Source organism: Oncorhynchus keta, chromosome 11 (assembly GCF_023373465.1).
Source record: "Oncorhynchus keta strain PuntledgeMale-10-30-2019 chromosome 11, Oket_V2, whole genome shotgun sequence".
Taxonomy (NCBI): domain Eukaryota; kingdom Metazoa; phylum Chordata; class Actinopteri; order Salmoniformes; family Salmonidae; genus Oncorhynchus; species Oncorhynchus keta.
The window spans coordinates 17,713,616-17,724,827 of record NC_068431.1 but is presented as its reverse complement, the minus strand read 5'-3'; the positions used below and the strand labels follow the sequence as shown (position 1 = coordinate 17,724,827).

Sequence of the window (11,212 nt, the reverse complement as noted above, 5' to 3'; positions counted from 1 at the left end):
GTATTGCTTTGCTTGCTTGAGGTAGTACCTTATGATAAGCTGCAGACCACATTATCTACCAAGAAAGTTATCATCTCTATTATTCGTAGCCACCTATTTACCACCACAAAACGAAGCTGGCACTAAGGCCACTCTCAAACAACTCCGTATGGCCATAAGCAAAGAATAAAGTGCTCGCTCCTAGTGGCCAGGAACTTTAATGCAGGAATGCCGACTGCGAGCAAGGCCTAATCGCCCAACATCAGTGCCTGACCTCACTAATGCTCTTGTGGCTGAATGGAAGCAATGTTGCAACCTCTGGTGGAAAGCCTTCCCAGAAGAGTGGAGGCTGTTACAGCAGCAAAGGGGGGAACCAACTCTGTATTAATGCCCATGATTTTGGATTGTGATGTTCGAAGAGCAGTTGTCCACATACTTTTGGTCATCTAGTGTATGTGCAGATACAGTGCATTCGGGAAGTATTCAGACCCCTTGACTTTTTTCAGATTTTACGTTACAGCCTTATTCTAAAATTTGTAAAATTATTTATTTTCCTCATCGATCTACACACAATACCCCATAATGGCATAACGAAAACAGGTTTTTTGAATTTTTAGCAAATGTATTAAAAAATTTAAAAACATCTTATTTAGATAAGTATTCAGACCCTTTGCTATGAGACTCGAATTTGAGCATCCGGTTTCCATTGATCATCCTTGAAATGTTCCTAAAACTCATTGACGTGACCAAGAACCTGATTGTCACACTGACAGAGCTCCAGAGTTCCTCTGGAGATGGGAAAATCGTCCAGATTGGACACCATCTCTGCAGCACTCTACTAATCAGGCCTTAATGGTAGAATGGCCAGACAGAAGCCACTCCTCAGTAAAAGGCACTTGACAGCTCATTCGGAGTTTACCCCCCCAAAAATTTAACGGCAGGGACTGGGAGACTAGTCAAGATCGAGGGAAAGATAAACGGAGAAAAATAGAGAGTCTTGATGAAAACCTGCTCCAGAGCGTTAGGACGTCAAACCGGGGTGAAGGTTCACCTTCCAACAGGACAACGACCCTAAGGACACAGCCAAGACAATGCAGGAGTGGTTTCGGGACAAGTCTCTTTCCTTGAGTGTCCCAGCCAGAGCCCGGACTTGAACCCGATCGAACATCTCTGGAGAGACCTGAAAATAGCTGTGCAGAATGGGATTAACTCCCCAAATACAGGTGTGCCAAGCTTGTAGCGTCATACCCAAAAAGACTCTAGGCTGTAATCGCTGCCAAAAGTGCTTTAACAAAGTACTGAGTAAAGAGTCTGAATACTTATGCATGTGTAATATTTCAGGTTTTTTTATTTGATAAATTTGCATTAATTTCTAAAAACCTGTTTTTGCTTTGTCATTATGGGGTATTGTGTGTCGCTTGATAAGGAGAGAAAAAAAACATTTTAATCCATTTTAGAATAAGGCTGTAATGTAACAAAATGTGGAAAAGGTCAAGGGTTCTGTATACCTTCCATGCTGTCACTCAAATGGATAGGGGCCTGGCCCACGTGGGGGAAAATGTCGCAGCACAGCTTCCAGAAAAATGGTGCTAAAAAGTCACTCGTGATCGTATCTGTTTACTGTAAAACATTGCTTCGTAAGGTCTTTTAGGCGTTCTGAAGTTCCTCGTCTTGCTCTTACTGCCATAAAGCAACATCGACAACAAAGCAATGTCCACAACAGTGCATTAACTGCACTCAGCCCATATCTGGGTTTTATCATTATTTCCTTGTCGGAGATGACTGAATTAACTCCTTCCCTCTTTCTTCCCCTCCACACACTCCCTGTTTCTATCTCTTCATCTCTCTTCCTTCATCTCTTTCTCTCTGCCACCCTTTCCCTATGCATCTCTCTCTCTCTGTGTCCCTCTCCTCTACCCTTCTATTCCTTTCCCTCTCTCTATCTTTCTCTCTGCCCCCCTCTCAGTGAGTCCAGTATCTGCCAGGCGCGGGCCACGGTCATGCTGTACGATGATGCCAACAAGCGCTGGGTGCCAGCAGGCACAGGGGGCCAGGCCTTCAGCAGGGTCCAGATCTACCACAACCCCGTGGCCAACACATTCCGAGTGGTGGGACGCAAGATTCAGGCCGACCAGCAGGTAACTAGTGTACACACACACACACCATGAACAGAGAATTTCCTAGGAGGCACTGTCAGATATTCGATTGAGCAAAATAGCTGTTTTGTTGAACTTTTTTTAAGCTTTCACGTCTTTCATCAAGTATTTCTGTCTGACTTCTCACTAATCAAACTACTGGGCACAGATGTCAATTCAATGTCTTTTCCACGTTGGTTCAACATCATTTATTTGAAATTATGTGGAAACAATGTTGATTCAACCAGTGTATGCCCAGTGGGTATCTATAATGACTACAACAGCTGTTGTGAGGTTGGGAGGAACAACTATGGTGGCTCATCAAGATCAAACACATTTTACAGTATATACTGTAAAGGCACAGTGCCTTCGAAAGTATTCACACCCCTAGACTTTTTCCACATTTTGTTGTGTTAGAGCCTGAATTTATAATGGATTATATTATGATTTTTTTTGTCACTGCCCTATGCATAATACCCCATAATGTCAGTGGAATTATGTTTTTCAAGTTTTTTACAAATGTATTAAAAATGTTAATCTGTGATGTCTTGAGTCAATAAGTATTCAACCCCTTTGTTATGGCAAGTCTAAATAAGTTCAGGAGTAAAAATTTGCTTATCAAATCACAAGTTACTTGGACTCTATCTGAAATAATTTGTTTTTAACATAATTTGGAAATGACTACCTCATCTCTGTACCACACATACAATCATCTGTAAGGTCCCTCAGTCAAGCAGAGAATTACAAACATTAATTAAACCACAAAGATCAGGGAGGTCTTCCAATGCCTAACAAATACGGGCACTTGAATATCCCTTTGAGCATTATGGAGTTATTAATTGCACTTTGGGTGGTGTATCAATACACCCAGTCACTACAAAGATACAGGCTTCCTTCCTAACTCACTTGCCGGAGAGGAAGGAAACAGCTCAGGGATTTCACCATGAGGCTAATGGGGATTTTAAAACTGTTACAGAGTTTAATGGCTGTGATAGGAGGACACTGAAGGTGGACCAACAACATTGTAGTTACGCCACAATACTTGCCTAATTGGCAAAGTGAAAAGAAGGAAGCCTGTACAGAATAAAAATATTTAGAAACATGCATCCTGTTTGCAACTACGCACTAAAGTAATACTTCAAAATAATGTGTCGAAGCAAATCACGTTTTGTCCTGAATGCGAAGTGTTATATTCAAATTCAATATAACACTTTATTCAGTACCACTCTCCATATTTTCAAGCATAGTGGTGGCTGCATCATGTATTGGGTATGCTTGTAATCGTTAAGGACTGGGGAGTTTTTCAGGTTAAAAAAAGTTACGGAATGGAGCTAAGCACAGGCAAAATCCTAGTCGGCAAGCCTGGTTGTCTGCTTTCCGCCAGAGACTGGGAGATGATTTCACCTTTCAGCAGGACAATAACCTAAAACTCAAGGCCATGTCTACACTGGAGTTGCTTACCAAGAAGAGAGTGAATGTTCTTGAGTTACCTGGTTACAGTTTTAACTTAAATCTGCTTGGAAATCTATGGCAAGACCTGAAAATGGTTGTCTAGCAATTTTCAACAACAAATCTGACAGAGCTTGAATAATTTGGAATATAATAATGGGCAAATGTTGCACAGTCCAGGTGTGGAAACTCTTAGACTTACCCACAAAGTTGATAATAACATGAATTGACTCGGGGTGTTGAATACTTATCGAATTAAGATATAATAATGTTTTCTTATGAATGTTTTACAAATGTTTGAATTTTTCTTGAACTTTGACATTAGAGTATTTTGGGTAGATCATTGACAAAGAATGACAATTCAATTTTAATCCCACTTTGTAACACAACAAAATGTAGAAAAAGTCAAGGGGTTAGAATACTCTCAAAGCACTGTGTATATTTACACTTACAGTACCAGTCAAAGAGTTTGGACACCTACTAATTCAAGGGTTTTTCTTTATTTTTACTATATTCTATTGTAGAATAATAGTGAAGACGACACACTATGAAATAACACATATGGAATCATGTAGTAATACTTTAGATTCTTCAAAATAGCCACACTTTGCCTTGACTTGGCACACTCTTGGCATTCTCTCAACCAGCTTCACCTAGAATGCTTTTCCAACAGTCTTGAAGGCGTTCCCACATATGCTGAGCACTTGTCGGCTGCTTTTCCTTCACTTTGCGGCACACAATTGCCCCAGCGTTGTCCGGGTTTGACCGGTGTAAGTCGTCATTGGAAACAATAATTTGTTCTTAATTTGTTCTTGCCTAGTTAAATAAAGGTTAAATTAATAAAACTCCAGGCTGTATCACAACCGTCTGTGATTGGGAGTCCCATAGGGCGGCACACAATTGGCCCAGCATCGTCCGGGTTTGGCCGGTGTAGGCCGTCATTGTATAAGAATTTAATATTTAAATAAGTTTTCTTCTTAATTTTTTTTTAAGATCATCCCAAACCATCTCAATTGGGTTGAGGTCAGGTGATTGGAGGCCAGGTGATCTAATGAGGCACTCCATCGCTCTCCTTCTTGGTCAAATAGCCCTTACACAGCCTGGAGGTGTGATTTGGGTTATTGTCCTGTTGAAAAACTAATGATAGTCTCACTGAGCGCAAACCAGATGGGATGGCATATCGCTGCAGAATGCTGTGGTAGCCATTTTGGTTAAGTGTACCTTGAATTCTAAATCAATCACAGACAGTATCGCCAGCAAAGAACCCCCACACCATAACACATCCATGCTTCACGGTGGGAACCACAAATGCGGAGATCATCCGTTCACCTACTCTGTGTCACAAAGACAAGGCGGTTGGACAGATTTCCACCGGTCTAATATCCATTGCTCTTGTTTCTTGACCCAAGCAAGTCTTTTCTTCCAGTTGGTGTCCTTTAGTAGTGGTTTCTTTGCAGCAATTCGATCATGAAGGCCTGGTTCACGCAGTCTCCTCTGAACAGTTGATGTTGAGATGTCTGTTACTTGAACTCTGAAGCATTTATTTGGGTTGCAATTACTGATGCTGGTAACTCTAATGAACTCATCCTCTGCAGCAGAGGTAACTCTGGGTCTTTCCTGTGGCAGTCCTCATGAGAGCCAGTTTCATCATAGCGCTTGATGGTTTTTGCAACTGCACTTGAATTGACTGACAATATGTCTTAAAGTAATGATGGACTGTCATTTCTCTTTGCTTATTTGAGCTGTTCTTGCCATAATATGGACTTGGTCTTTTACCAAATATGTCTATCTTCTGTATACCACCCATATCTTGTCACAACACCACTGATTGGCTCATTTAAGAAGGAAAGAAATTCCACAAATGTAACTTTTAACAAGGCACACCTGTTAATTGAAATGCATTCCAGGTCATGAAGCTGGTTGAGAGAATGCCAAGAGTGTGCGAAGCTTTCAAGGCAAAGTGTGGCTGCTTTGAAGAACCTCAAATATAAAATATTTTTATTTGGTGACTACATGATTCCATATGTGTTATTTCATAGTTTTGATGTCTCTATTTTACAATGTAGAAAAGATTTAAAATAAACACCCTTGAATGATTATGTGTGTCCAAACGTTTGACTGTTACTGTACATGCACATACACACACATATGAACACATAACACGAGACAACAATGCGGTGCTTGGAGGGTAACATTTTTACTACTGGTCTGGAACATCTTTGGAGAGTCTGACTGACTTGAACATTATTATACAAACTGATCTGTAAATCTTGTGAGTGTTGCTATAACACCATATGGGAACCAGTCCCCTTGGTGCTTCCTTGCCCTGTCACACTCAGAGATTTGTAGTTAGGCTTTGTCATTTGTCTGTCTGCTGCAGACTGTGAACATGCAGCCATCAGCCTCTCTGCTCCTTGAGGTTAGTGTCATTAGTATAGTTTGGGTTGTATGTGTCAGATGTGTTCCTCTTTCTCTCTGGCTTCCCTATCTCACTTCTGTTTACTGTGTGTCACTACCTCTGCTCTTGCACTAACTAACACCTTCCTCTCACACTAGGGTAGTGGAGGACCCACACTAAGATGAAAGAGACCTAGTGTAGCCTAGCCTAACTTGAACCAACTTTTAGTTTAGTTTATCCTAGCCTAGCATCTTAGCACAGTTTACAAAAGCTCTATTGCTTTGGAAAGGGCAATGGAAGGGTCCACACTACTAGTAGCACAAGTGACTAGAGAGACTTAGCCTAGCATATTAGCACAGTTTCACTAATAGCTCTGTTTTCAAATGCTCCCCCGCTTCACTGATTCCACAGATGGGGCCAGGCAGGTCACCCGTGATACAAGTCAGTATTCAACGTCCATCCATGTCTGAGGATGTAGGGGGGAGATATGGAAACTGGACACTAGGGGAAACAGTGAGCGCTGTTACCTTCAATTAGTGTTGTGGATGGGTATATGCATCTGCCTCTGGTTCAAAAGGTTGCATGTTCAAATCCAGTGATAGAAATGTATTTTTCAAATATTTATTCTAAGCATATTCTAAACCTTACCCATTAACCATTCAGAGTTAATGGCTAACCTTAAGAATTTTGCAGCAATTACAGCAGCAAGTCTCTATAAGCTTGGCATATTGAGCCACTGGGATTTCTGCCTATTCTTCAAGGCAAAACTGCTCTAGCTCCTTCAAGTTGGATGGGTTCCGTTGGTGTACAGTAATCTTTAAGTAATACCACCGATTCTCAATTGGATTGAGGTCTGGGCTTTGACTAGGCCATTCCAAGGCATTTAAATGTGTCCCATTAAACCACTCGAGTGTCACTTTAGCAGTATGCTTAGGGTCATTGTCCTGCTGGAAGGTGAACCTCCGTCCCAGTCTCAAATCGCTGGAAGATTGAAACAGGTTTCCCTCAAGAATTTCCCTGTATTTAGCGCCATCCATCATTCCTTCAGTTCTTACCAGTTTCCATTCCCTGCCGATTGAAAAACATCCCCACGGCATGATGCTGCCACCACTATGCTTCACTGTGGAGATGGTGTTCTCTGAGTGATGAGAGGTGTTTGGTTTGCGTCAGACAGTGTTTTCCTTGATGGCCAAAAAGCTCAATTTTAGTCTCATCGAACCAGAGAACCTTCTTCCATATGTTTGGGGAGTCTCCCACATACTTCTCCACAACTTTGTCCCTGACCTGTTTGGAGAGCTCCTTGGGCTTCATGGTACTGCTTGCTTGGTGGTGCCCTTTCCTTAGTGGTGAGAGTGAATACATATGCACACACCACTTTTCCGTTTTAATTTTTTATTTATTTAAAAAAAAAAAATGTTTCTGCTCCATTTTACTTTTACTATTTTAATGTCCATTACAAAAATTAAAAGTAAAAATCAATTTAAATTACAGGTTGTAATACCAAAGGGGAATGAATAATTTTATAAGGCACTGACTGTAGCACTAGTTGAGCATGAAGGGATACAAGGATTAAACAATTTTGAAATACAAGGTACAAATACAATCTAGGTTCTCTCTCCAGTGTTTACTTACCTACACATGCTACATTCCACACACATTCTCTCAGTGAATGCATACTCTCATTCAACTCATAGTTTCTCATTGTCTTTTACTTCCTGCCTGACACTCCCAGGTGGTGATCAACTGTCCAATCGTCAAGGGGCTGAAGTACAATCAGGCCACAAGCAACTTCCACCAGTGGCGGGACGCCCGGCAGGTGTGGGGGCTGAACTTCGGCAGCAAGGAGGACGCCACCCTCTTTGCCAACGGCATGATGCACGCCCTGGAGGTGCTGAGTGCTCTCGGCGACTCGGGTATGACCCACAATATAGGACAAAAATACAATGCATACCAAAAATATATATAGAAAAGTAAATGAACGGGAAACTCATTTTGTTTGTTCACTGTGAATTTTAACTAAATTGAACGGAAGGTCGCTCGCCTTTTATTTCTTTCTTGCTGCAATCAGTGATCTGGAATCCGCAGTAGGGGAAACTGACCACTGTCCACCTCACCACCATTATTTAAAAACAATTGTTTTGTGAAAGCGGAGGTGAGGAGCGTCGAAACGTGATTACATTTTTTTTTTTTATAGTGATGTCAGAGGAGGAAAAACAGTTTTGTCTGCAGCCACTTCTAATATCGCAAACGAACGTGGCTGTTTCACCATTAAGGATTCCAGCGTTTACCTAACACCATTGGATAGATTTAGTCAGAAACGAGAAGGGAAAGATATTTAAACAGGACCGCTAAAATACACATTACTCACTCACTCGTTGTCTTTTTCTATTCTCAGGATACTCCTCTCTCCCTCGCCCTGTCCAGAATGGACCCTCCCCAGAGGAGCTGGAGCAGCAGAGGAGGTACCGTTCACATGATTTTAGGGATTCTTCAGGTGCTGAGTAGTACAGCACCAAAGATGAGTTCTCTATAGCTCCTGGTTAATAATGTTCCTGTTGCATACCAACCTACCCACATCTTCATATTGGTTGTGCACAATTATTAGTAAAACACTCTCTACCTTACAACTTCACACATTTTAAATGTCTAAAACACTCTGTGCCTCCCGAGTGGAGCAGCGGTCTAAGGCACTGCATTGCAGACCCATGAGGTGGCACACAATTGGCCCAGCATCGTCCGGGTTAGGGGAGTGTTTGGCTGGCTGGGATGCCCTTGTCCCATCGCGTTCTAGCGACCCCTAGTGGTTGCCAGGTGCATGCACGCCAACTTCGGTCACCAGCTGTATGGTGTTTCCTCCGACACATGGTGCAGATGGCTTACGGGTTAAGCGAGCAATGTGTCAAGGAGCAGTGTGTTGAGGTCGTGTTTCAGAGGCCGTGTAGCGAAATGCGTTGGTTTCTAGCTCCAACAGTGCATTAATATCTAACAACTAACATCTAACAGTTTCACAACAATACACACAAATCTAAGTAAAGGAATGGAAATAAGCTTACAGTGGGGCAGAAAATAATTGAGTCAGCCACTAATTATGCAAGTTCTCCCACTTATAAAGATGAGAGGCCTGTAATTTTCATCACAGGTACTCTTCAACTATGACAGACAAAATGAGAAGAAAAAAAATCCAGAAAATCACATTGTAGGATTTTTAATGAATTTATTTGCAAATTATGGTGGAAAATAAGTATTTGGTCAATAACAAAAGTTTATCTCAATACTTTGTTATATACCCTTTATTGGCAATGACAGAGTTCAAATGTTTTCTGTAAGTCTTCACAAGGTTTTCACACACTGTTGCTGGTATTTTGGCCCATTCCTCCATTCAGATCTTCTCTAGAACAGTGACGTTTTGGGGCTGTTGCTGGGCAACACGGACTTTCAACTCCCTCCAAAGATTTTCTATGGGGTTGAGATCTGGAGACTGGCTAGGCCACTCCAGGACCTTGAAATGCTTCTTACGAAGTCACTCCTTCGTTGCCCGGGCGGTGTGTTTGGGATCATTGTCATGCTGAAAGACCCAGCCACGTTTCATCTTCAATGCCCTTGCTGATGGAAGGAGGTTTTCACTCAAAATCTCACAATACATGGCCCCATTCATTCTTTCCTTTAAACGGATCAGTCGTCCTGGTCCCCTTTGCAGAAAAACAGCCCCAAAGCATGATGTTTCCACCCCCATGTTTCACAGTAGGTATGGTGTTCTTTGGATGCAACTCAGCATTCTTTGTCCTCCAAACACGACGAGTTGAGTTTTTACCAAAAAGTTATATTTTTGTTTCATCTGACGATATGACATTCTCCCAATCTTCTTCTGGATCATCCAAATGCTCTCTAGCAAACTTCAGACGGGCCTGGACATGTACTGGCTTAAGCCGGGGGACACGTCCGGCACTGCAGGATTTGAGTCCCTGGCGGCGTAGTGTGTTACTGATGGTAGTCTTTGTTACTTTGATCCCAGCTCTCTGCAGGTCATTCACTAGGTCCCCCCCGTGTGGTTCTGGGATTTTTGCTCACCGCTCTCATGATCATTTTGACCCCACAGGGTGAGATCTTGTGTGGAGCCCCAGATCGAGGGAGATTATCAGTGGTCTTGTATGGGTCTTGTATGGGTCTGCTCCCACAGTTGATTTCTTCAAACCAAGCTGCTTACCTATTGCAGATTCAGTCTTCCCAGCCTGGTGCAGTGTCTTATGACAGATCTTTGGTCTTGGCCATAGTAGAGTTTGGAGTGTGACTGTTTGAGGTTGTGGACAGGTGTCTTTTATACTGATAACAAGTTCAAACCGGTGCCATTAATACAGGTAACGAGTGGAGGACAGAGGAGCCTCTTACATTTACATTTAAGTCATTTAGCAGACGCTCTTATCCAGAGCGACTTGCAAATTGGTGCATACACCTTATGACATCCAGTGGAACAGCCACTTTACAATAGTGCATCTAAATCTTTTAGGGGGGGGGGGGGGGGTGAGAAGGATTACTTATCCTATCCTAGGTATTCCTTAAAGAGGTGGGGTTTCAGGTGTCTCCGGAAGGTGGTGATTGACTCCGCTGTCCTGGCGTCGTGAGGGAGTTTGTTCCACCATTGGGGGGCCAGAGCAGCGAACCGTTTTGACTGGGCTGAGCGGGAACTGTACTTCCTCAGTGGTAGGGAGGCGAGCAGGCCAGAGGTGGATGAACGCAGTGCCCTTGTTTGGGTGTAGGGCCTGATCAGAGCCTGGAGGTACTGAGGTGCCGTTCCCCTCACAGCTCTGTAGGCAAGCACCATGGTCTTGTAGCGGATGCGAGCTTCAACTGGAAGCCAGTGGAGAGAGCGGAGGAGCGGGGTGACGTGAGAGAACTTGGGAAGGTTGAACACCAGACGGGCTGCGGCGTTCTGGATGAGTTGTAGGGGTTTAATGGCACAGGCAGGGAGCCCAGCCAACAGCGAGTTGCAGTAATCCAGACGGGAGATGACAAGTGCCTGGATTAGGACCTGTGCCGCTTCCTGTGTGAGGCAGGGTCGTACTCTGCGGATGTTGTAGAGCATGAACCTACAGGAACGGGCCACCGCCTTGATGTTAGTTGAGAACGACAGGGTGTTGTCCAGGATCACGCCAAGGTTCTTAGCGCTCTGGGAGGAGGACACAATGGAGTTGTCAACCGTGATGGCGAGATCATGGAACGGTCAGTCCTTCCCCGGGAGGAAGAGGAGCTCCGT

The 11,212-nt window shown here is 43.2% G+C and overlaps 1 protein-coding gene across 3 annotated transcripts in view; it reads left to right on the top strand.

Moving 5' to 3' along the window:
• The window catches only part of LOC118389844 (vasodilator-stimulated phosphoprotein-like), a 53,270-nt gene that overhangs the window by 12,112 nt on the left and 29,946 nt on the right, over nucleotides 1-11,212 (top strand). For all 3 annotated transcript variants that reach the window (XM_035779749.2, XM_035779748.2, XM_035779746.2), the window contains exons 2-4: nucleotides 1,946-2,117; nucleotides 7,694-7,874; nucleotides 8,357-8,423. In XM_035779749.2, the coding sequence (XP_035635642.1) occupies nucleotides 1,946-2,117; nucleotides 7,694-7,874; nucleotides 8,357-8,423 (420 nt within the window). The remainder of the gene's footprint in view (nucleotides 1-1,945; nucleotides 2,118-7,693; nucleotides 7,875-8,356; nucleotides 8,424-11,212) is intronic.